Consider the following 27,046-nt stretch of genomic DNA (forward strand, 5'->3'; position numbering starts at 1 on the left):
GGGTGCCGTTTAGCGTGGTTTATTTTCCGGATGTTTTTGGCTGGTTCACAGGCTCTGCCTGTGCTCTGCTTTCCACAGTAAAGACAGACCCTTGGCGCGGCTCCACCTTCAAACCTCATAGAAACACCCACACCCCTGCGAGGAGATCCCCGTCTTCTCCACCGGGGAACCGAAGGGAGGCTCTGCTGTATCCACGCTCCTTATTCTGGCTGTTTGCAGGGTCCCCACACCCTGCTCACAGGGGCTCCCCACCCACTACAGTAAAGCGCTGTCCATGCATTTATCTTCCCAACGATATTTTACTAGATATGCTAGAAGAGTAAGAGATTTATCCTTATAGGGCTTATAAGGAAGGGGCGTGGGGAATCTCAGGAGGGAAAAATATTCTGAAGGAAACATCAGAAATGCATATTTAGTGCTCATTTTATAACCTACTGTCATTTTAAGCCACAGAAAAACAGCCTTAAATGTTCAGCAGCAAAAGTGAGCCACTCGGTGCAGAGCTCTTCCCTGTGAAAATTAACCCTGGGAGGGGTGCAGCCCCCAAAGGCAGACCCAGCCCACGCCCGCCCAGCGCTTCGCACAAACCCTTCCCCACAGACACACTTCCTCCTGCCTCCCAGACCCCAGGGTGCTGCGAAGCTGGAAGCCCTTCCTGACAAAGAGAGAAAATACCTCAGGAGACTTCTTGGCAGGAGCGTTCAAGTGGAGCAGAGTCTAAATGTTTAGCTCTCACAGATCAGCAGTACCACGGGAAGCGGCCCCCCCACCCCAGCACGAAGTCACCTAATAAGGCAACATTTTGTTCTGGTTCATGCAAAGGGCGGCGGCCCCCATGTCAGCCTCTGTGCCTACGTGGTGCTTGGGCTTTGTTTTGACTTGGAGAAAGGAGGGCCCTCCTGGCTGTCTGAAGTGAGACCAGCATGGGCTGTGCCAGTCTTCAGGGAGGTTGGGAAGGACAGGGCGCCAAGTCCGGCAGTTCGGGATGGGCCTGCACCCCGTCCTGTGGTGTCACCCACCAGACCCCCCGCACACGTGGCACGGGATGACCTCCTGACTCCGGCAGAATTGCTCAGGCCCCTCAGGAGAAATCCGAGCTCTAAATACATCTGCAGACGTTGCAGGCAAACCTCCCTCCTCACCTTTCTCCAGAGCTGCTCTTGCGTTCTTTACCTCTGTGATGTGACTTGTATCAGAATATTCTCCGACTGCCCAAGGCCCAGTGGGAATCTCCTGGGGATTGCCAGGGTTTCAGGTGACCTCTCCCCCGTGCTGTCCACAGGATCCACGCCGCGTTCTCCAAGCTCATTCCTAAGGACGGGGGCTTCCTCCCAGCCTGCTGCCTTAATCCTGTTCCAGGATGGCTGCTGACCTGCCCCATGGGGAGGCCAGGCCTGCAGGGCCCTGGAGCAGCCTTCGACCTACCTGTCCTGCTCATGAGCACGCTCGGGGCCTGGCCTCCCCGACCAGCGCTGCCACACCACTCCAGCCTTCTTGGTGCTGGACGACAGTTGCCCGTGCGCTGCTCAGTCCCTGAAGGAGGGTCTCCAGCCACAGACATCACATGTGCAGGGAAAATGTGGCTGCAGGAAACATTGAGTGCGCTTGTTTCCAGCCTCCTTTCCTCGTCTGCTAGGGTGGGCCAGACGTTCCTCCCCACAGTCAGCCCCTGTGGTGGGTGTGAGGCCCGGGTCCACCCATCCCTCCCCCTCCAGAGAAGGGCACATGCCCCTCAGGGCCAGAGAGTATATCCTATCCCGCTGGCCACAGCAATTGGCTCAGGGGTGGATGTGTGACCCAAGACAGTCACTGGAGATAAGATCTGGGACTTTCATTTTAAAACAAAAACCAAAAACCTCCACTGGGTCGCTGGTGGGATGGGCAATGAAACCTGAGGGACACCACATCGGGGGCACCTGCCTGAGAAGGACGCTGGTGAGATGAGCCTGCAGGGTGGGGAGACGGGGTCCTGCTGGGGAGACAGAGTCCTGAGGTGGTGTGGAGCTGACACCAGCACACGCAGGGGCTGCGGAGTTCCCGGGAAGATTGCCTGCCCCGTGCATGCTGCTCTCCGCCCTGTCACAGGCACTCACTGCCCACACGTGTGTGTGGGCGGAGACTACTCCAGCCCCTGTGCCTCCTCCCAGGCTGGACACACAAGTACAGCGGGACGAGCAGCAGCAGGAGCAGCCTCGTCTGGGAGTCCAAGCAGAGCTGTCTTTCAGCCAAGTCCCCAAGAGAGCACACAGCCTGGTCCCAGCACCCGGGGATGCAGGGAAGACATGAACATCGCCTTCAGCGAACAAACGTGGGAAACGTCAGTCTCCCTCGGCAGGGCGCTTCCGTGAGTCCCCAGGAAATCCACACAATCACAGAAGCACAGAACATCATACCCAGAGAGAAGTATTCCTTATGGAAGTGTCCATACCAAAATACCAAACACGGTGCAAGAATCTATTACTCAGAACTCGGTTTGGTCAACTATGTTCCATCATGCAATCATCTAAACAGAACCATACACGCCATGCTGTGGAAAAACGTCTGACAAACACGGCCACACCGAAGAATCACCGGGAGAGCTGACCACACGTTCAGGATCCCTGTGTCCCATCAGCATGTCAGGCTCGGAGGCTGCATTTTCCCAATAACCTGAGATGGTTATGTATGGAGCACATGGAGTAACATGTGCTGACGGCACAGGCGTGGCAGCACAGGTGCAGCACTGCATAACGGAATACGGTATTCACATACCCACAGGTGTTTCCACTGGCAGTCATCCCTGGATTATGCATTGACAAGATATTTTAGTTTATTTTCCTTGCTTGTTAATATCTCCTACAATAAACTTTTTTTACTAAGCAAAAAGATGTATTCAACTGCCATTCTGAACATAGCCAAGCTTGCACCTTGGCAGAGCCAATTCTCAGGTAATACACACAGCAGTTGGTGCTTGGGGGCTGAGAACAAAAATGCATTGTTACGAAGGCCAGGCCATGTGCCACTGTCACTGCAAAGAGGGTCGTGGGAACCCTGAACGCCACTCCTTCCGATAATCCTGCACCACTCAGACAGCTACACTCCATTGGTTGCTAAAAACTTCACTGTGAGTAATGTGCTCTTGGAAAAGATGAAGGGATTAGGATAGAAAAGAAAACAAGCTGTTTAAAAAATACACGGCCCCCCAAACAAATAAATAAAACAGAAATAAGTACAGGAAAGGATTAGAGATGTTCCTGAAAATAATTAGACATCTACATTTTCCATCCACCACAGAATGATTAAAATACGCTTCTTAGTTATTAGTTACGTTACCTTCAGTTCTTCCCTTTCCTCCAGTTTTCTTTTTAAATTCTTTGCAAAAGTATTTAGAGTCCCTCTCCTAAGTGTGAAAAATGTCCCAAACATCTTGTTGGAAACAAGGCCCATGGTAGATGCTTCCAACTCTCCTTTCTTAGAACTTTCCCCAGTGCCTCCAATTTGCTTTCGAAGAGGACACTTTTCAAAAGACGTGAACTATATCCCACACACAACACAGAGCCCTGTGCAAACCTGGCTCCCTCCTAGCTGAGCACCAAGAATTAACAGGAGCGTGCCCTGGGCCATCGGGTGCATTTATTTCCACCATTCTCTCCTAGTCTTCTAGGGTGGGCAAGACCTTCCTCCCACAGTCGGCCCCCGTGGTGGGCGTGAGCCTGATGATTCTGGCAAGGCTCCTCTGGTTGCTCTTGAAGAAACTCCCAAGGAGAAGTTACATCTTCTCACTGTCTTCTGTACGACATCGCACCTCTCATTTCCTAACTTCTTTGATGTTTTTTCTAGTCACCTTTAATTCTATTCCTGTTCAGTTGCCCAGCCCACCGCCAATTGCTGAATATTTTAAAGCCTTAACCCAGTTCCAGAGCTGAGTAGGATCCCTGCCCCGCACCCCCACAGGGGCAGCCTATGGTTCCCAAAGGAGCGAAGCAAGGTGGCATGGTGCCAGGACGATGGGACGTCCGCACTCAAAGAAAATGCCGTCTAGACACAGACCTTACGCCCTTAATAAATTAACTCTGATATATCACGGAGCTACGTGTAAAACACAGAACTATACAACTCCTAGAAGGTAACGCAGGAGAAAATGTAGGCGACCTTGGATTCAGCGATGACTCTTTAAAGACAACCTCAAAGGCACAATCTGTGAAAGAAATCACTGATAAGCGGGACTTCCTCGAAGTGGAAAACGTCCTCTCTGCAAAGACACCGTGAAGAGAATGAGAAGACAAGCTGCAGACGGGAAGAAAATCTCTACAGAACACACATCTGATAAATCACTTAGGTCCAGGCCAGGCACGGTGCCTCGCACCTGTAATCCCAGCACCCTGGAAGGCCGAGACAGGCAGATAGCTTGAGCTAAGGAGTTGGGGACTACCCTGGGCAACATGGCCAAACCCTCTACAAAAAAAAAATATATAAAAACTAGCCGGGAGCGGTGGTGTGCGCCCATCTACCCAGGAGGCTGAGGCAGGAGGATGGCTTGAGCCCAGGAAGTGGAGGTTGCAGTGAACCATGATTGCACTACTGCACTCCAGCCTGGGTGAGAGAGACCCTGTCTCAAAAAAACAGACGAACAAAAAAGTTATGTCCAAAATATATCTACAAAGAACACTTACAATTCAACAATTAAAAAAAATTAATTAAAAATCAGGCATCATATCTGAACTGACACTTTATCGAAGAAGATATACAGCAGATGTCAAATAGGCATATGAAAGGCATTTAATACCCTGTGTCATTAGCTGATTGCAATTAAAGCAATAATGAGACACCACTGCAAACCTAGTAGAATTCCTAAAATCAAAAACAGTGACACCACCAGCTGCTGGGGAGGCGGCAAAGCAGCAGGAGCTCTCACGCCTTCCTGCTGAGACTGCAGAACGGTGCGGCCGCCACAGAAGCCAGCTTGGCAGTTTCTTATGAAGACACACAGAGTTTTACCGTACCATCCACCAATCATGTTCTCAGGTATTTAGCCAAGTGTGCTGAACCCTGATGTCTACAAAAACCTATATATGAGTGTTCCTAGCAGCTTTATTCATAATTGTCAAACATTGGAAGCAACTAAGATGCCTTTCAGAGGTAAACAGATGAACTACGGTGCATCCAAACAATGGAATACGATTCAGCACTGAAAGGAAATGAGTGATCAAGCCATGAAAAGACACAGAGGAACCTTAAATGAATATTAGTAAGCAAAGGAAGCCAGTCTTTAAGGGCTGCATACTGTATGAGTCAGACTCTCTGACATTCTGGAAAAGGCAACATTATGGAGATAGTAAAAAGATCAGTGGTTTCCAAGGGTGAGGGGGAAGGAGGGCTGGGTAGGTGGGGCTCAGAGGGTTTTCAGGGCAGCGGATCAACTCTGTATGACGCTATGATGGTGGGTACCTGTCATTACACATTTGTGATGACTCATAGAATGTCCAACATCAGGAGTGAACTCTATTGTAAACTATGGAAGCTGGTTAATAATGATCTATCAGTATTTGTTCATCGATTATAAAAATGCACCACACTAATGCATGATGTTCATTCCAGGAAAAGCGGTGGAGGTGTGGGTGCTTAGGAGATACCTGGAAACTCTGTGCTTTCTGCATAATTTTTTTCTCAAAAAGTAAAACTGCTCTAAAAATAAAGTCTGTGAAAAAGAAATACTGTTCCACCCTAAGAGTAGATGCGAGAAGACGTGCTAAATGCTCACATGAGACACCGACTCACACTATCTGGTGTTCGCCTGTGGCTCCTCATTGAGCTTCAGATAATGTTTCTCGACCTAATCAAGACCTCTAGTCTCGGAAATGGTTCTGGTTCCTCCCTCTCCTTTTATTTGCTCAAAACTCCAAATCTTTGCTTTGCCACCTCTGAAAATGACTAAAAATGTTACCAGATGCCATTGGAAACTCAGAGGTGTTCCGTATTTTATTGAGCATATACTAGATATTCAACGTGGCTTTACAAATTATAAAAAGACACACACACACACACACACACGCACAAATAAAAGGCAGTATTTTTAAACACAAAGGTAAAGCATTACACAAAGAGAAATATCTTCAGTAATTTATTAACTAACATCTGCTTCAACCTAAAATTTCGTATATACCCATAATTTAACTTCCTACGCATTTTGCTTGTAACACATTACTATTTCAAAAATTTGAAGTAATGGTTTTAAAGTATTTTAGCACTCATGAGAAAACATAATGATTGAAAATGCTTAACATTTAAAAAAATTATTGAGCCAATAAAATCTCTCTTCCCAAAGAAATATTTTTAAGAAAGTTTTCTCATTTTTTTGTTTTAAATATTGACTTATAAAATTAAAGTATCCTTCTTTTTTTCTGATGCAAAGTCATACCAAAACAGAAAAACAAACTTATTTCCAAGTTTCCAAACAAAAGAGAAAAAATGCCTTTTAGTTGAGACTAATCTTGGAAAATTTATTTCCCAAGTTAACTTCAAAGAGTTATGAGCTGTAAAAACACGAGGTTAGAGAGAACACTTCATGGTCAGGATTTAATTATAAATAAAGATAGTGGGCCTGTCTCCTATTTTCCGTATATCGTCCTGTCTTTTTTTATAGTGTCTTCCAAACAGTTTGCCAAATACTGCTGTGCATTTCGAGGATGACGGAATGTGCCACCCACTCTACACTTTGCAAAGTCTAACTCTGTATTAGAAGTGCTATAGTAGGCCGGGCACAGTGGCTCACGCCTGTAATCCCAGCACTTTGGGAGGCTGAGATGGGCGGATTATGAGGTCAAGAGATCAAGACAATCCTGGCTAACACAAAAATACAAAATACTCTACTCTCTACTAAATGCTACTAAAAATGCAAAAGATTAGCCGGGTGTGGTGGCAGGTGCCTGTAGTCCCAGCTACTCGGGAGGCTGAGGCAGGAGAATTGCTTGAACCCAGGAGGCAGAGGTTGCGGTGAGCTGAGATCACACCAGCACACTCCAGCCTGGGCAACAGAGCAAGACTCCATCTCAAAAAAGAAAAAAAGAAGAAGAAGAAAAAAGAAGTGCTACAATATCCATAACAAAGCCTGAAAATTCATCTGAGGCTTTTTTGCTCAGCTAAAAATTTTAGTTCTGAAAGTACATTAAATCTGCATACATACAAGTTAAAGATAAATAACCTATTGTAAGAACTTGTCATAAAGTCTGAACTATTATATTTCACATGCAGTGTCCATGATTAGACAGTGCCCTAGAATCATGTACTGTACGGAGACTTGTGCAGTGGTATATAAACACACACAGGCATGCAGAGGGGGCACAAAAATAGGATAGAATTATTTTTTCTAGGATAAATAATAATTATTCTTTCAAGAGAAACCTCCCTGCCGGCCAAGGGGGTAGACGCGTTGCTGTAGCTTCATAAAAGACTTGGATTTTTTCTTAGTTCACTTCAACTGTACTTGGATGGTTCCCATAAAAATAGTAAGAAAGAATCACCAATTAAAAATAACTATTTTATATCAAATATATGTGGCCATGAAAACAAAAGATAAATTTGGGGGAAATTTTCACTTCGTCTTCAGCCTATATTTGACACACCGGGAGAAATTTCACTCCAGTTCACAATGGAAACTTGTATCAGGGACAGGCGAGAATCCCCCGGACCTCTTTCACTAGTATCCGTTTTCTTCACTAGACGTCACAAGCATTCCTATTGTAAAGTGACTCTTCACTGGGAAGACAGTTGGGACATTAGGTGATTGCAGAAAGAAGGGTGATGGCGTTGGTGGTGCCGTCGATAGACCTGAGGACAGAGCAGGGGGCAATTTCAGCTCCATGCTGAGCCTTTTATTGATAGGCTTTGTTTTCAATGCGAGAAATTCAAATCCAAGCCACACTGACAGAAATAATTCTATCCTGCTTGTTATGGATTCAAAATTCATGGACGGAAGGCTTAACTCTGAATGTGACCATATTTGGAGATAAAGCCTTCAGGAAGTTAATTAAGGATAAATGAGGTCATCATAAGAGTGGGGCCCTGATCTAGCACAACTGCTGTCCCTGCAGGAAGATGGAGAGATCTAAGGAGCACACTGAGAGAAGACTACAGAGGGAAGACCGCAGAGGGAAGACCACATGGAGGCCGGTCAGAGAAAGAGCCCTCACGAGGCCAGCCCTGCCAGCACCTCGAGCCTGGACTTCCAGCCCCCAGAACAGTGATAGGATCCATTTCTGCTGCTCAAACCACCAGACTGTGCTACTTGTTACAGCAGCCCTAGCTGATTAATACACTCTATTCACATTTGATTTTTAAAGAAAGCCCAAGGAAATTTCCTTAACTGAAGATTCGCTTAAGGAACTGCATTTATTTATAGGCAGAGTTGTCAGATAAAATGCAAATGCCACATTCAATCTGAATTTCAGATAGATAAGGAATAATTTTCAGTAATGAATATCTGCTGCAAACTTTATACCTTTTAAAATAGCATTGCCTTTTATTCTTCTCCATTCAGAGATGCTGCTGATGTTACTTTTATCAGCTTTACTAGCTTAAAAAAAATATGTTCAAGGTCGAAGGAGAAAATTATCCAGTGGGATTAACTTCAAACCCTACCCTCCAGGTCTGGGTTAACCTTATGTCAGCGGAATGCATCAGAGTGCATTTCTTGCACAGCAGTGAGACCCGCTGCCTTAGGGGTAGTGAGCCCTGTGTCACTCTGGGTGGCAGCAGCTGCCTGTCATCATCCTCCCGTCATGAGCTTGAGTCTGGCTCACAAAGGGGTACTCAGGTGAGGCATTAGTTCCTTAGACATGGCACCAAAAGCATAGCCACAAAAGAAAAGATAGGTAAACTGGGCTTTACCAAAATTAAAAACACTGTTTGTTTTGAGTATGACAGAACGTGTCATCCACTACACTTTACAAAGTCTAACTCTGCATTAGAAGTGCTACAATATCCATAATAAAGCCTGAACTTCCTTTGAGGTTTTCTAGCTTAGCTAAACATTTTACCTCTGAAAATACATTAAATCCACATACATACAAGTTAAAGACAAATAACCTGTTGCAAGGATTTGTCATAAAGTCTGAACTGTTATATTTCATAGGCGTATACATGATTAGACAGTGCCCTAGAATCACATACTATATGGAGACTTGGGCAGTGGTGTATAAACACACACAGACATGCAGAGGGGGTGCAAAGAATAGGCACTGTTCTTCGAAGAACCCCACCAAGAGAGTGAAAGGACAGCTCAGAGTGGAAGAAAATATGTGTGAATCATAAATCCGGTAAGGACGTGCATCTAGAATACATAATGGAGTCTAATACTCAAATGCCTTCAAGAAACTTTGTGTTTTGTCTTATACATGATTATGGGAAAAATTAAAGTACGTGCAAAACCTTATTGATAATAGTTACCATGTGTCACAGTGATCTGTACATTTTAAGATAAAACAGTTGACCTAGAAGCTGCTTAAATTGCGTCTCCAAGGCCCCACCCACCCCAGAGGTTCTACTCTAGGGTGTGCTTTAACCATGACTAGAGGTGAGATGAGGCAGGTGAGCAGCTGCCCCTGCCCCTTGCAGGCCTATGAAGCCCCTGAGATGCAGAGCTCTGACTGCTCCACAGACCGTGCCTCCGGTTGGGAGGAGTCTTACCTGGTGCTGGCGTGTGCCGCTGTAACAAAAGTGCCGTGGGCTCGATGGCTTATCAACAGGCATTCATTTTTCACAGTTCTAGAGGTTAGAAGCTCAAGATCAAGGTTCTGGCAGATTTGGGGTCTGCTGGGGACCCATTTCCTCATTCACAGATGGCGCCTTCTCGGTTGAGCTCATGTGGCAGGAGGGGCAAGGGTCTCCCAGGCTTCTTTTCATAAAGCACTAATTCCATTGCCCTCACGACCTCATCACCTTCCAAAGGCCCCACCCCCTAACACCATCACCCTGGGGGTGAGGATTTCAACACAGGAATTTGGGGACACACATACATGTAGACCATAGCAGGGAGACAGGAAACAAACACATGATATTTTAGCAAAAAGAAAGTTTATGTGTGTGTGTGTGTGTGTGTATGACTGTGTATCTATGTACCTGCATGTATATATAAATATACACAAATACATATAAACTTTATATACATACACAGGTATATATATACACACATATATACACACACATATACATATATAAACTTTATATACATACACACATATACACACACACATAAAACTTAAACACACACATAGATAAATCGATATTGCGTATGAATGCACATGTGTGTTTACGCTCAGGAATGTTGTAAAATGAAAAGTGAACAAGTGATCAGTGTGAGTTAAACACAGGATCCACCCCACGTAGAGAGATCGCGATTAACAATTGCTTTTTCCTAAAATGACAGCACAGGCTGAGTCTGTGGCGGATGTGGCAGAGGTGCCCAGTTGCTTCCCGAGCCGCCCCCTGCCTTGGCGCAGACGGAATTATGGCAGGCACATAGCGAGTCTCCACTCCCAGCCCCCTTTCTGGGGAGCGTGCCTACGTGACTGTGTTTGTTCCAGTGAGATGGAGATGAACAGTGAGATGGAGGGAACAGGGTTGGTTCGATTCTGGGCTGGAGCTTTCAGGAGAAAGATTCTGCTTCCTCCTGATGATCTATCCCCTCCTGAAACTGTCATCCATGAAAACACAGCCAGGAGGGAACCAGATCCCTGAGTGATCACATGGAAAACAGCTCCACTGGCAACACTTTCCCAGGGCAGGACCATCACGTGATGAAACACTGCACTTCTGACTTGCTGAGCCTCTGAAATGTGGGTGCATTTCTTTCCACAGTTTAAGTTGCTCTATCTGACAACCCCAGATGCGTAATTCAGAAACACACCCTCTAATGATAAACAAGGCAAACTGAAGCGTCAGGCGGGTCATCTGGACCCTCGCCTACTGTTTGGGTGAACATTTGCAGTTTTTCATATGTAAACAGGGAAAACAATATCATCTCCTCATCCCCAAAGTGAGGATAGCATGAAAATGACACCTCCTCCGAGAATGCAGTGACAGCCTCATGTCTCAGGGCCAGATAACACCTCCTCCGAGAATGCAGTGAGAGCCTCGTGTCTCAAGGCCAGATAACACCTCCTCCAAGAATGCAGTGAGAGCCTCGTGTCTCAGGGCCAGATAACACCTCCTCTGAGAATGCAGTGAGAGCCTCGTGTCTTGGGGCCAGAAAATGACACCTCCTCCGAGAATGCAGTGAGAGCCTCCTGTCTCAAGGCCAGATAACACCTCCTCCGAGAATGCAGTGAGAGCCTCGTGTCTCAGGGCCAGAAAGGTGGGCACAGAGGACACATTCGTCTTCAGTTATTGAAAGAATTTTAAAAAATAAATATTACTTTCAAGACTGTTTGTCAGTGAACATAACTCTTACATCACTGAAACATTCTGTGTTTTGATGCAGATGCAACATATAACTGAAGAACATGTTTTCCGGCGCTTTTGAAACGACTTCTTTGTTTGCCCTTTCATCTGAAACACAATAGCCCGACGTATTCTGGCATTGGTTACTAACGCGACTTTCAGGCGGAAGCAGAGAGATACATGTCTGTACCAGATTTTATCTGAGACACGAATGTAGGATGCAGGTACATAAAAGGGGAAAGATGATAAATATGAAGCAACAGAAGTAAGGAAAAGGGTTGCCTCTATTAAAAACATAAAGCTGTCTTTTTAGAGAAAAATAATGATGAAGTACATGTGTGGTTAGACACATATACATGTGCACACTCATGCGCCACGTCATTCCTGGGGAATGAATAAAATTCCTTAGCAAATGCATTAACATTTTTTAAATTCTCAGTGCAATCATTGCCTTGATTGTAACTATAGTAATGCCTCATGCTTGGCAAACAAGTCCTCATCAATCAGCACTTGATAAGGGTGACTACAGAGAAAGATTAGTTCATTAATTGTACGAACTTTGTCCTTTCTCAAAGGAGGATGGACTGGTAAAAATATTTGGGGGGCTGGTAAAATTCTTTACTAGTCACCCAACATAAATCGTTAATCGCTCACAGCTAGGGAGAGGGCTGCTGTTGATAGAACAAGATGCAGTTGGAGAAGATGCCATTGGTGGGTGCTCCTTGGCTGGTAGGCGAGAGCTGGCAGGAATTCTCGTCTTAGTGTGACCTGACCACATGAGTCTTTTCCCAAAGGGTCATATTATTCATGGGGCATATTAATTATCTGTGGGTCTTTAAGTTAACTGATGGGAAGACCATGAAAACGGAATCACAGTGAAATCTCTTCTACTACGTTACTATTTTCTTTTTTTTTTTGAGACAGAGTCTCACTCTGTCGCACAGACTAGAGTGCAATGGCGCAATCTCAGCTCACTGCAATCTCTGCCTACGAGGTTCAAGTGATTCTCCCGTCTCAGCCTCTTGAGTATCTGGAATTATAGGCACCCGCCACCATGCCCAGCTAATTTTTGTATTTTCAGTAGAGACGGGGTTTCACCATGTTGACGAGGCTGGTCTCGAACTCCTGACCTCAGGTGATCTACCCACCTTGGCCTCCCAAAGTTCTGGGATTACAGGCATGAGACACCACACACCTGGCCCTAAGTTACTATTCTTAAGTGTGAACAGCAAAAAGAGATATTTCACTCAGTTTATGCTTCAAGCCAAATCTGTAATCACAAGACACAAATTTCTTAGCAACAGGTAAATCTTGGTGCTATTAATCCTGTCATTACCATTTCTAGTACCTGATTTCTCAAAAACCTAGTTACTATTACAATAAACATGCATGTATGCATGCACACACATGCACACGCACACACACGCACATGCACACACATGCACACACACACGCACACAGAGGCGCACACATGCACACACATATGCACACACACGCACATGTGCACAGGCACACGTGCACGCACACATGCACACACACATGCACATGCACACACACATGCACACACATACATGCACACACACGTACATGCACACACGCACATGCACACAGGCACACGCACATGCACACGCACATGCACATACACATGCACAAACGCACACACATTCAGGGAACAGCCTCAAGAGATGCCCTGAATCCCTCCTATTTGCCGAGTCCAATACCAAGCTCAATGTGCACACCTGGAAGTTAATTCCATTCCTAGACACCAAGTGGACACTGGTGCATCCAACCAGACTGAGTTCTGGGGCTTTTCTGGGAAGTCGGTCTTACCATTACCATTTTAAAGATGAGATGCTGAAACCCAGATGGGTAAAATGCATTGATCAGGATCACACAGTGGGGGCCGAGAACTGGCCCAGGCCCCCTTTCTGTCCTTCCCAGGGACCAGGGAGGCTCCGAGCAGCAGCAACAATAACTTCGATGGGAAGAAAGCTTCCGGGGGACTGACGGCGTGCAGGAGGAGGAGTGAGCACACCTAATATCCCTCCAGCCACTGTGTTCCCTTGTGCAGAAAAGATGGTTTCTGGGGCAGGCAGTGTCCTAATGCACCTTCACGGTACACAACGCCGACCACTCTCCCGTCTCCTCCCCATGCCTGACGTGGTCCCTCCTAAATAAGACAATGAGAAGGTTGCAGCTCTGCCTGCAGGGTCCGGGGTGGAGACATGGCCGATCTCCTGGTTCTCACTTTGGAGGCCCCATGTGTGTGCCTGAGAGAGCTTCTGCCTGGTGCTGTTTGCCATGAGATGGCTTCTGAAGCCACGCCCCCTGCCTGGTGGAGGATCACTGGGAGCGGGAGCATTCACAGGTGTGTGCCACTGGGCCCCTCCCACACTGTCAGCCTCAAAGATGCCCCGGAGGCCAGCAGCTCTGGAACTCAGTGTGCCTGTCAATCTGCGGGCCGTGGGAGGAGGCTGGAAATCACAGCTCTGGGCTAAACCCCGGCCTCGGCCACTTAGAGATTTTGAAAAATGAACTTACCTATGAGACAAGCACCTCCAAGTTCGCAGGGCTAGTCTAAGAATCAGTTTCTGTGATGCATTAGAACACACAGTGCTTTGCCGGGTGCCCCCTGAGCATCGTATGAGGCCAGTATCAGACCTCCTTAGTTTAAGGAGGAGTTGAATGTCATTTAGATTTAGAAAACGAAGTCAGGCAAATACCCCTCCTTCCAAGGCGAGAGCTCAAGGCCTGTGTGTACACGTGTTGGTGTGTGTTTCCAAACCACTGAGATAGGGTTTGCTTTTATTACTATTTTCTGTACTTATGTTGAAAAGCTTCATTCTGATTACTTAACCACAGTGTGATTGAATATTGAAATCTGAAAATCGAATATGATTGAAATTAAAACCTTCTTTTATAATTATGAAAATTGGATACATTCAGTTATGCATATTTTGGTAAGTTAATTAATGTTTTTAAACAATACACTTTTACAGTCTATACTTATGAGGTGGTATTTGCTTTCATTTAGTATTTTAATCTCTTCAAATGACCAAAAATTAATAACTTATGAATCTAATTGGTATCTTGATGTTTGTGTAATGTCATATTTGAAAAACAGAATAAACAGGAAAAACTTAGAAATAAAAAAAGAAAACATAATTTGTATCATTTTCCCTTAGGGAACGCATTTTAGCATGATTTAAAGCAGAATCAAAAGATAATTATCTTTTGGCACTAATTTTAATATGTGCGCTAAAACAAAAATTATCATCCCTAAATAAAGCAGGAGTCTTTTCACTGAGGGGCTCCGAGAACTGCAGGGCGTCCTGGACATCAAGGACTCTTCCTGGACATTGAACAGAACTGCTTTTAATGGTTTAGGGAGGAAGGCATTTTTCTCCCAAGCAGGAGGAGGAATTTCACAGATGACAAAACTGGGGGCCTCTCTGTTCTCTCCAGCTCACAAGCAAAACCTAACACAACAGATGAAAAGGCCGCAGGGTCCTGGGGGCTCGGCCTGGAGCAAGCTCCTGGGAACCCAAGGCGCATTCTGGGGGCCTCAAACAGCCCTGGGCTTTTGGGAGAGCGTTGGAGGAGGCAGCAAACAGTCGCCTCCAGCGCCCGCGTGGGATGTGAAATAAAGGCGATGAAGCATCAGTGCCCGGGGCCCGCACCGTCTGAGAGGCCACGAGGAACAGCTTCCCGCGTGGGGAGGCGCAGGGGCCGCAGGGTGGGCTGCTGGGGCCGGAGGGTGCAGAGCCGGACTCGCCTTAAAAACTAATCATCCCGAGGCCGCTCCCGCACCCCACGTCGGGCTTCAAGGACGCTGGAGGAAAGGAGTCCGCAGCTTCAAGTGGTTCCCGAGCGTGGGCGGGGAGAGAGTCCTGTGGGCAGCCCCACCCCAGCCTGGAGAGGCCGCGGACACCCTCAGAGCTGGGACCCGCACCCGAGTCCCTCCTTCCCTCCCGCGCAGCCGCGGACCCCCGGCAACACTTCAGCATCCCCGTGCAGGGAGGGGAAGGCCTGGACTTGGAGGGTGGTCCCCAGCAACAGTGGAGAAGACGCCTCGGGCTGAGACCCGCATGGCCCGAGGACTCAGTCCTGCCTGGGCCCCATCACAGCGAGGAGGGTGTTGCTCTGAGGCCCTGAACTTCAGAGTCCACCTCGTCCGCACCATGCCCCCAGCGGTGTCTGGACCCGACCCAGCCAGCAGCCGCCCACCCTGCTGGTATGGGGCTGCCGGGTGCTGCCTCGGCCTTAGGAGGACCGCGCAGGACACAGGGGCTCAGGGCGGTGAGGGGTCAACAGAGATAGGTGCTCAGGGCGGAGAGGGTCAAGCTCCAGGGACCTCTGCCCTTCCTTTAAAGCGAAGGTGTGTCCGGAGCGGCCACTCCCCGCTGCAGGCTGCTGGGGGGTCTTTGCCCATAGGAATCCAATCTGGCCTGGGTCTGAAGGAATTCGGCCTGAGCTACAGATCCCAATTTGGTTCAAACCCCACAAGAGGCATGATTTAGGTTCCACAGTGCATGCTATGAGTGGGACCTCGTAACGGGCGGCCCTGCACTCCGTGCATCCATCCCAAATCCCACGGGGAGCAGGGTGCTGGCAGAGGGAGAAGGAGCTCCCTGGGCTGGCTGAGCCAGCACCCAGCCTCTCTCTACCCAGCCACCTGTGTAGGTGACGGGACGGTAAGGGCTTCCCTGCTTGGCCCTTGGTGGGAAGCTTGGTGGGGTGGGAGCTGCATGCTGACACAGCTCTTCCGTCTTCCTCGTCACCCTGCTTCGCAACCAGCCAACCCCAGAACCCCAGGTCACAGGACCCCAGGTATTTGACGGGTGGAGACCAGAGTGGGTGAATTTCTCTGCGCGTTGAACCGCTTTTGCAATATGTGTTTTTTTAAATCTCCAACATGAAGTAGCCTTTAACCAGTTGGTCTCATCCCGGCTAATGATTGCAGGCCCGGTGCAGGCGTGTTTCCAAAGAAGCAAAGTCCGACCTGAAGGAGAGGCCGAGAGGAGCCGGGAGCTGGGCCCAGGGAAGCCTGAGCTGCGCTTGCAGGCGAGCGCTGTGCAGACGCCGGTAGGGGCCAGGCCCGCTTGGCGAAATCCATTTCCCCTCTATATCAGGCACTGCTTCAGCTTTCGTTTTCAGTGATATAAAGGCCCTTTCAAAAATGCCAGAGAGAACTCGTGCCCGAGGGAGCACACGCCCCATGGTGAGAGGGACCCCAGCAGCAGATGCTCCCGGCAACTTGGGCAAAGTGAATCCCATTTCAGAACCAAATGAGGTCCCCAAAACACAGAATGTAGATGGGCAGCCGACCTGACCGTCTCCCCGCGTGACAAAGCCCTTTGGCAGCATGGCTCTGTCAGGATTTGAGCACACGATGTTAAAAGGAAAGCAACCAAATCCACCTTGCCAGCGGGCCACGAACACCGAATTGCCTTTAACTGCCAGCTCCGAGGACTGTGTGTGGTCCCACGTCTGGCCTTGTGTCCTGATAATCAGGAACGGTCTTCCAGGACATGCAGTCCCAGAACGGCCTGTGCAGGCCTGAGATGGGGGGGCCTCCATGCCCCTCCTCTGCACCCCCACCCCTTCCAGGGGCAGGCTGCCCAGGAGCCCAGGAGCCCAGCAGAATGCTTCTAACTTCCTAAGTACAGAAAAGTTTCTACAGAAGCTTAACAGAAGCTTCTTGAGCTCCTGCACCTATTTCTTACTTCTTTCATGTTCTCTTTAGGGCTCTGCATAATAGTAGGATACCTTAAGGTGTTGATTAATTGGTGGAAATCGAGACAAGTTTTTCAGCATGACTTTAAGAAATCTACAGAGAGTAAGTATAACATGATGGGGCTTATCTGGTCCCCTGTCTTGTGGGAGACTACGGCACCTGAAAACAACGTGATGGCAGCTCACTGTGCGTGAAAGACACGGATACCTGGTGGGGAAGGGGCGCTGCACACAGCACACACAGTTCAAACGCGAGTTTTAACCGACTCGTCCCATGGAATGATCTTCCTACCAAAATGTGAAAAACGCTGATTCCTCGTGGGGAACGGGCATTGCACACAGTTCAAATGCGAGTTTTAATCCACTCGTCCCATTGAATAATTCCTACCAAAATGTGAAAAACGCTGATTCCTCGTGGGGAACGGGTGCCACACACAGTTCAAACATGAGTTTTAACTGACTCATCCCATTGAATAATCATCCTACCAAAATGTGAGAAACACTGATACGTGGTGGGGAACGGGCGATGCACACAGCACACGCAGTTCAAACATGAGTTTTCACCGACTCATCCCACTGAATAATCATCCTACCAAAATGTGGGACAGCTGGCCTTCCACACGTTCTCTGTCTTCCCATTATTTCTGAACGCTCCTTCCCTTGGGTCCTGTCACTACGGCAAATGGTGGCCAATGGCACCCATGATACAGAAACCGTCCTGTGAGCCTGGATGCCTCCTCACCCCAGAGACAGAGCCCTTCCTGGCTTTGACGTGCCACGATCATATGCTTTTTTTGTCTAGAGGAGATATGTTTTATTACAAATGGGTTATGTAACCCTAAGCACCTCGGTGTTTGTAATTCATGAAGAGTGTTATTTTGTGAAGATGTTAGTAGCTGGCTCAAGTAAGAAAAGAAGTTGCAGTCTCCTCTTCAATATTTTAGATCGGTTTTAAAAGAAATCAGGCAGAAATCTAGAGAGTACTTAATATGCCAGTAGGGAAGAGTACTAATTCGATTTACATTTGTTTAAATCTTACATAATTAAAAGACTGTATCTTACAAAATGTCTTATCTGATAAAATCTTGTAACCAGTTTATGTATCTTCTATGAAAAGAGTAATAAAACAAAGATTATTTGAGACAGTAAAGGAATTAACACAATTTTATATTGATGGGAAAAATGGAGTAATGCACTTTTAAGTAACAGGCAACTTCAGATTTTACTCATGTATTTAATGTATATTGATTCACATGATGAAAGTGATGATTTTCTTACTAAATGAGCCAAGAGAATGTTTCACTTATATATTTATTAAATTTAAATCAATATAAGTCTAATAGGCAACCTCTAGGGGTGCCTAGATTCTCTTTTCCAGTTATTTATCAATTTGGTTATTTTGTTTGTTTCATTCAGCTTGTTTTAAAAAGAGTAATGATGCTACAATAGGGCCCGTGGAACATATGCTGGTACAACTCTTTATTAATTTAATACATATTTATTGTGTGGCTACTATGTGCGAATTTTCAAGTGCCGTCACTCAACACCTGCAGAGCACCTCGGAGGGCAGTGAGGGGCCACCCTCGGTGGGCTCTCTGCTGGGGCCTAGGGTGAGCAACAGGCTGGTGGTGAGGGGGGCGGTCTTTGCCAATCTAAATCCAATCTGGCCTGGGTATGAAGGAATTCTGCCTGAGCTACAGATCCCAATTTGATTCAAATCCCACAGGAGGCATGATTTTATTGTGTAGCTACCATGTACAAATTTTCAGAGTAGAAGTATTTTATTTTCCTTTGTAAGAATAGTCCCTTTTAAGAAAACTACTATCATTATATGCTCCAAAGCATATGGACCGCATCTTCCTAGTGTACACATAGGCATTTAGATGCATGGCAACCATATTCTATGTCTGCGGTAACAAAAGTCACATTACATTATTTTCATACAAATTCATGGGGAAAAATACTACTTTTAACTCTTATAAAGAAACAAGAGAGAAACAAAAAGCAATGCATTTTCAGTTTGGCCCTTTTTTATAAAAGAACATGAAAAAGTACTGACAAGCTAGGTAAATTTTTTTAAATACCCAAATAATTGTCAAAAATTATTTACATTTTCTCAAATGAATGTGTCTACATGTACCAAAGATGATTATAAGTAAAAGTATATTTTAAAAGTAAAAATTAAGTATAAATGACACTCTTCTGATATTTGAAATGTCAAAAACAGTGGTCACTATATATATCCTATGATTGCTTGTCATTTCATTGTTAAAACTTAATAAATTAAATACTATTTTTAATGTCCTAAAATACCAACTAGGTGTTTCTTCAGCCCCTCAGAAAGAACTTGTAGCTGGAAAACTGTTATTAAACACAGAGTCCAGTAGCTTCATGCCCTGTGCCTGTAAGTCAACTCAATGCCATCTTTCGTGCTCCACTCATCTCGGCTGACTTAAATCAAATTATAGTGTGGGGTAACTTCTGTAAACTGGAATTTCCTAAAACATTATTTTCAGTCCCACTAAATACCAAAAGCCTGCTCAGTTTTTACTGGTTAATTATAATTGGCAGGTCACTTGAAGTCTTGGAAATCTGCAAGTGGCAAGTGAGAGGTGAGACACAGAAATGTTCTTCCTCCACAAGCTTACATGGAGCTTAATCTGCCAAAGCCTGAAATGGTTACATTGGCTTAAAAAAAAATGTGTATTTCCTAGCCTGGCACAGTGGCTCACGCCTATAATCTCAGCACTTTAGGAGACTGAGGCAGGCAGATCACTTGAGGCCAGGAGTTCGAGACCAGCCTGGCCAACATGGTTAAACCCCATCTCTACTAGAACTACAAAAATTAGCCAGGCTTGGTGGTGGGTGCCTGTAGTCCCAGCTACTCAGGAGGCTGAGAGAGGAGAATTGCTTGAACCCAGGAGGCGGAGGTTGCAGTGAGCCAAGATTGCACTGCTGTACTCCAGCCTGGGTGACAGAACAAGACTTCCTCTCAAAATAAATAAATTAAAATAAAATAAAATAAAATAATGTATATTTCCAGTAAAATCATTTACAAGAATTTTACATTTGTTTTTCAAATTAAGTTTAGGTGCTAACATATTTATTCTCCAATGGTTTTCAAGATCTACCAGTGTATTAGTCCATTCTCATCCTGCTATAAAGAACTCCTCAAGACTGGGCAATTTATAAAGGAAAGAGGTTTAATGGACTCACAGTTCAGCATGACTGGGGAGGTCTCAGGAAACTTACCATCACGCAGAAGGTGAAGGGGAAGCAAGGCACCTTCATCACAAGCCAGCAGGAAGGAGAAGTGCCCAGCGAAGGGGTTACAGCCCCTTATAAAACCATCAGATCTTGTGAGAACTCACTCACTATCATGAGAACAGCATGGGGGAAACCGCCCTCATGACTCAATTATCTTCACCTGGTCTCTCCATTGGCAGGTGCAGAGTATGGGGATTACAATTCAAAATAAGATTTGGGAGGGGACAAAATGCCCAACCACATCAACCAGTAAACCTGAAACATATAGTGTTTTAGTTAATCTCTCATATACAAATTGGTATGAAACAGAAATAAATCAAATAAAATAGCTTTTTAAAGTGGGGTGACAAAATTGAACAAAACCCAGTGTCAAAAGTGCATGAGACATGTAAAGGGATTAATATCTCCATACAATAGGAAAAACTCATCTATAACAAGCATTTCTGAGAAAAATGTTATAAATAGGTGTTAAATGTTTCTGCCATGTGTGCCTGTAGACGGTGGGGGGCCTTTGGGGTGTGCCCTTCCTCATCTCAGCCCAGAAGGGTAAAGTAACAAGAAGATAACAGCTAAGACTCTGGGGCTGGAGGCAGTGATTTAAGAGTATCATGGGGCAGAAATCACACACTGAACCTGTGCCAGCTCATTTGGCATTGCGCCAAGTGAGCTTTTCAGGTGAAAATCAGTGGACAGGCCCACCATAGACTTGCCATGGGGTTCTGAGGTGGCTGCTGGCTTAAGGGGACTCAGGCACTTCCCTCAAGTGTCCTTTTTAGGTTGGGTCTATAAGAGGCATAGGTGGGTGAAGAGAGAATTGAACCACTCTTAGTATCCTGAACTTTAATAAACCTTTTGATTTCTTTTGTAAGCAGAAGAATATATGGATGCATAACCACAGATAAAGTTTTAATGCATAAGCAGCCTCTGTGAATGTTTGCAATTTTTTTCACCCAAAGCTGATCGTAGAAAATCCAAGCTGTTACTAACGCCATATTTCCTCAGCAGCTGAACTACTTTAAACCTACACAGCTGCTTCCCTTCAGTAAGAATCTGTGAAATCCTCATTTGAAAAGGAAATGAGAAACACACATGCAATCAACTGAGCGCCTAAATGAAAATTACAGAACAGACCCTTTTCCATGAAAACAGTCAAAATCATTAACCAAAGATGAAGCAACCGGTTACTGGTCTTGCAAATGTCAAAATAGTCGGCTTTAAAAGGTGAACGTTCTCTCAAACACTGTTTTAGAGCACACCATTTGGAAGATTTTAAACTAAATTAGCAAAGTCTTTTAACATCTCTGAAATCAGGCCGGAAGCAAATTTATAATTATTTACTTATTAACAAACATCTCCAATTTATACCTAAAGCTATAGTTTGTTTGCCACCTACAGAGAAATCTGTTAAAGACTTTAGAAAATTTAATTTTCAAATGCCAAATGTTAAAATATATGCTGGTGATCAAATAATAGGAATTATTTTCATGACTGAGTAACCAGGTGAAAATATTTACAGCTGACCCTTGAACCACAGGTTTCTGACGTCATGGGTCCACAGTTACAAGGATGTTTCCTTCGCCTCGGCCACTCTGAGACAGCAAGGCCAGCCCCTCCTCTTCTTCCTCCTCCTCACCCCACTCATCATGAAGACGATGAAGAGGACAAAGACCTTTATGATGATCCACTTCCACGTAACCAATAGTAAATATATTTTCTGTTCCTTATGATTTTTAATAACATTTTCTCTATTTTTGTAAGAATACAATATATAATACATATAACATACGAAATATGCGTTAACTAACTGTATTATTGGTAAGGCTGCCAGTCTACAATAGGCTATTATTTTGGGGGGAGCTGAAAGTTATCCTCAGATGTTTGTGCCAGGTCTGCACCCCTCACCCCCGTGTTGTTCAAGGGTCAACTGTACAAAACACTTAACTCCAAAAAAACCATCATTTTCTACATCTATTAAATCCCTCCTTACAAAGTGACATCAGGCAGCGTCTTACCTGAATTCTTATTGGTTTTGTTCTGCCGACTTTTAACCTGTTCAGTCCAAAGGGTAGGGTAACGTGATGCAATATCTATGAACCAAAATGAAATGATAAGCATTTTTAATTCATCATGAACCCACAATGTTCCTTAAGTTACATAGTGCAGCAAGCAGTCCAAAAGCCAAAATAAATCAATATAACACACATTGTACATTTGTCAAGAAATAGTTACAATGATTATATGCATGAGACAAAAGGAAATCACAACATACGTTTAAAATATTTTTGGCATTCTTCTCTTTATCCAAAAGTATAGTTAAAATCTCTTTGGGTCTAGACAGAATTCACTTGAAAAGAATCAGATTTTAGAAAAATACCCAAATGTACAAAAAGATATCCTTGTGTAGTTAAAGTGGCTATTCACACAACATACAGCGTTTTCACTCAGTTGAAAGACTCAACACAAAATGCAATATGTGAAATATAACTTTTGCTTGGAACTTTTCAGGAACACCCCTTTTGTAGTAATCTTGTTTAACAAATAAAATTGAATGGGCCGGGCGTGGTGGCTCACACCTGTAATCCCAGCACTTTGGGAGGCTGAGGCGGGTGGATCACCTGAGGTCAGGTGTTCAAGACCAGCCTGGTCAACATGGTGAAACCCCATTTCTACTAATAATACAAAAAAAAACAATTAGCCAGGCGTGGTGGCAGGTGCCTGTAGTCCCAGCTGCTCCTGAGGCTGAGGCAGGAGAACTGCTTGAGCCCGGGAGATGGAGGTTGCAACGAGCTAAGATCGCATCATTGCACTCCAGCAGCCTGGGCAACAAGAGCGAAACTCTGTCTCAAAAAAAAAAAAAAAAAAAAAAGAAAGGAATATAGTGCAGGTCACTGTTAGTGCGTGAGAGCACAGACCCTGAAGAAGACGTCTGGGTCTGAATGCCATTTGCCATTTACACCCAGATGGACTTGGGTCAATTGCCACAGGGTTCTCATCTGCGGAAGGGCATTCAGAAGGCCCAGGGACTCACAGCAGCAGAGCCCACATTGTGTAGCACGTAGGGCCATGCAGCATTAGTCACCATTATTATTATTTGCAAAGCATAATGCAGTTCTACACTTTAATGTTTTGTTAATTTATACTGTGTATTCCTTACACTTTGCCTTTTAACCCTGGTCCCCTTTGACCTGGTAATTTTTTATACGTTAGTAAATACCTAAGACAATGTATTAAAGGTAAAAACAGGAAATCTATCCTTGTTACGACCACTTGTAAAGATGTGAAATGTAAACAGGGAAAATGGCCATACATTTTATATTATCCAAACTGTAGAATTTCAACTTAGAAATGTGTATTTAACGAAACCCTCATGAGAATGCGACATGGCGATATCGGAAAACCCCTCGCTCCAAAGACATCAGGAAAAACAGTGGGTGCCCTCATAAGGCTGGACACGGCCACACGCAGTCCATTTCTGCTTGTGAGTTTGCTCTCTTATCCCTGTCTAACATCATGATGTTTAGATACACATTTACCCAGTGAAATTATTTCTACAGCCAAGCAATTCACATTCCCAACATCTCACAGTTATTTCACGGGTGTGTGGTTAGGAAATGTTTACTATGCCATCCATTGCCGTTTCGTCATTAAGTATATTCCTCGTGCTATGGGCTGGATGTGTGGGATGCCATCCATTGTCATTTCATCATTAACTAGATTCCTTGTGCTGTACGCTGGATGTGTGGACTTGTCCATCCCACATAACTGCAGCTTTGCAGCCTCTGACCTCATCTCTCTATCTTCTCCATGCTACCCTACCCTTGGTGACAACCTTTCGGCTTGCTGTTTCCTTCTTCTCACTCTTGGGGTTTTGTTTGTTTGTTTTTGTGTGTTTTGTGTGTTTTGTGTGTGTGTGTGTGTCTGTGTCTTTGAGTCGGAGTCTCGCTCTGTAGCCCAGGCTGGAGTGCAGTGGCCGGATCTCAGCTCACTGCAAGCTCTGCCTCCCGGGTTTACGCCATTCTCCTGCCTCAGCCTCCCGAGGAGCTGGGACCACAGGCGCCGCCACCTCGCCCGGCTAGTTTTTTGTATTTTTTTTTTAGTAGAGACGGGGTTTCACCGGGTTCGCCAGGATGGTCTGGATCTCCTGACCTCGTGATCCGCCCGTCTCGGCCTCCCAAAGTGCTGGGATTACAGGCTTGAGCCACCACGCCCGGCCTGTTTGTTGTTTAATAGATTCCACATATAAGAGAGATCATGTAGTCATTTCTGTGTCTGGCATGTTACACTCCTTACTGAATGGAGCTCTAACAGGATGACTCGCCCCACTTCCCAGCTCCGCGCCATCCCTCGCGCTCCTCCCCAACCCAAACTGTACAATCCCCGCCCCCGGCTCACCTTCTTCATCTCCTTGAGGCTGAGTCTCCAACGCCGGAGCCACGGCATCATCTGAATTCAGAACGGAAAAGATTTGCAAGGAGACTACAATTATGAGAGTAAGTTAAGTAAGTGTGCATGCGGGTGGATGCTGAGGACTTCCACTCAGTCCCCACAGATCAACCATAACGCAACCCCACACAGACCCCACCGGATGCTGCTGCGGCATCCAGGCCCACTCTCCAGTCAGCTGCTATTTAAAATGCTCCAGGCTAGACACTGACCTAACTTCCACGTGGAAAACATCCGATCAGTTCTAAACTCTCAGAGCCAATCACAGGCCATAGGGCAGATGAGGAAGGAATCAAAATAATTAAGAGTAAAGAAAGTCTAGCCCTGGGAAAGAGAAGTCATAAATTCAGGCCACCGGAGGTTACAGAAGAGGGCTTGGCAGGGACTGGGGTGGGGTTGAGCAGAGCCATGTCCCCTTAACATGCCCTCTGTTTTCCCCAAGAGAAAGGCAAGGGCTGGAGAATTCTGGACCCCCTTCTACACCTCTGGCCCTCCCTCTCTCCACTGCTGCCGTGGAATAATCTAAGCGAGGATCTGAGGGGCGCATGGGGTGGAGGGGACAGGGCGAAAGTTATCAGCGAATGGAGGAAAGGGCGGGCTGGGGTGTCACAGGCCCCTGCACCACTCATGGACTCGCATTTTCCAAGTGGAGAATCTGTATTTGATTAATTGACACACACATGTTGGGTTCCCTGGTAAAGTAAGAGGTTTTAAATGGCTCAGAGACCTGGCAGGATGGCAGGCCCATGAGCCAGGAGTCCTCCAGACACTCAGGGCCCCACCCGGGAAGCAATCACAGGGCACTGTGGTGCTCTCAGGATCATCCTTTTTTTTTTTTTTTTTTTTCAGTGAAGCTTGCTTATATCATTTTGTTAAATAGTAACTTTTGGACTGAAATACAGGAAAAAGTGGCAAAGATGAGGTCCAGCCATAAGACTTATGTAGATAACTAAGTAACGAACTTCCCAGTGGTCTAAAGAATAAAGTTTGTCATAAGACTTTATTTTAGAGGGAAAATCAAAACAGATTTTCAAAAAATTTTAACATTGAGCAATCTCTCGAAAACAGTTTGCTAGCTATCAAAATACTGACAAAAATGTAACATCAGTTATTTGAAATATCCAAGTCTAACACTGATAATAACAATAAACTAGGAATATTTTTGTGGTTGAATATTTTACAATCTTCTTCCAAGAAAATAAAACAAAATGGGAAACATATTTTAAACACAAGAACATACAAAAAGTCTTAAAATAACATATTTGAAATTTTTTGGAATGAGGACAATCAAATACATTATTACTGTTGTGTGTTTTTGCTGAGGCCTCACCAAGTCACCACTCTGAGGCCACCAGCCCATTCCCCAGTCACTGGGGCCAGGCCAGTCTGAAAGCTCAGTCTGAATGGCAAGCAGGGAGGGCAGGTGTGGTCTGGGTACAGGGTGACTAACAGGCCCACTGTCCATTCCTCCTCTCAGCCCTGATTCTGGGCACCAGAGGCTGTTCCCCTTCCTGCCCTGTCCACACTTCCCCCTCAGCACGGTCATCATAGGCCCTACTCCATGCCCCCGTCCCACACAGACGGGGTGGCTCTGTCCCAACAGAACAAGGCCATTGGTGGCTGCTGAAGTCAGCCTTACAGAAATAAAACAAAAATCTCGAAGAGCTGTGCAGTTTTTATTTTCCCTCTATCAGAGTCTGTGAAGTGTCTCGTCTTATTTGTGTCTGGAAACCAGCTCTGTTGCTTAACCCAGGTATCCCCTCTGCGTATTCAGGCCTAAAGTGGGGGGCCTGTTCTTTCCTTAACTTACTTTCATGCCCATGTCCTAATTCCTCTAGATTTTTTTTACAGTGGGTACAATAAATATCATAATAAACAGGATTAGGAAATGGCCTCTGAAAGACGATGATCCTTCCGTCTCCTCCTCCCTTTCCACATTTGATTAATTTTTCTAGTCATGAGATCGTCCCTTCCTTTCTCTACAAATGTCGACACGCCCACCCCATTTTCTTCTTGACTCAATTCACGCAGCTCACTATTGCTCTATGCAACTTTACCCCTTCCTTTCCAAACATAAACCCTCTCCCAACCCAGTGTCCCCATTATGCCTGTCATCAGTTTTCAGCTGGAAAATGAGCTATCTTCCTTGACTCTGAGGCTTCTTCTGTCCCAGCTCACACCTGTT

At 45.6% G+C, this 27,046-nt stretch overlaps 1 protein-coding gene across 2 annotated transcripts in view; it reads right to left on the reverse strand.

Annotated features, from left to right (window-relative positions):
* Positions 1 to 27,046, reverse strand: part of SMOC2 (SPARC related modular calcium binding 2) — a 220,804-nt gene that overhangs the window by 89,835 nt on the left and 103,923 nt on the right. The window contains exons 6-7 of one of the 2 annotated variants that reach the window (XM_045391759.3): positions 24,811 to 24,861; positions 22,431 to 22,505 (exon numbers count right to left, since the gene is read on the reverse strand). In XM_045391759.3, the coding sequence (XP_045247694.1) occupies positions 22,431 to 22,505; positions 24,811 to 24,861 (126 nt within the window). Of the gene's footprint in view, positions 1 to 22,430; positions 22,506 to 24,810; positions 24,895 to 27,046 lie in introns of both variants that reach the window. The other variant, XM_045391758.3, reaches the window with a different exon arrangement.

This window comes from Macaca fascicularis, chromosome 4, assembly GCF_037993035.2.
Source record: "Macaca fascicularis isolate 582-1 chromosome 4, T2T-MFA8v1.1".
Taxonomy (NCBI): domain Eukaryota; kingdom Metazoa; phylum Chordata; class Mammalia; order Primates; family Cercopithecidae; genus Macaca; species Macaca fascicularis.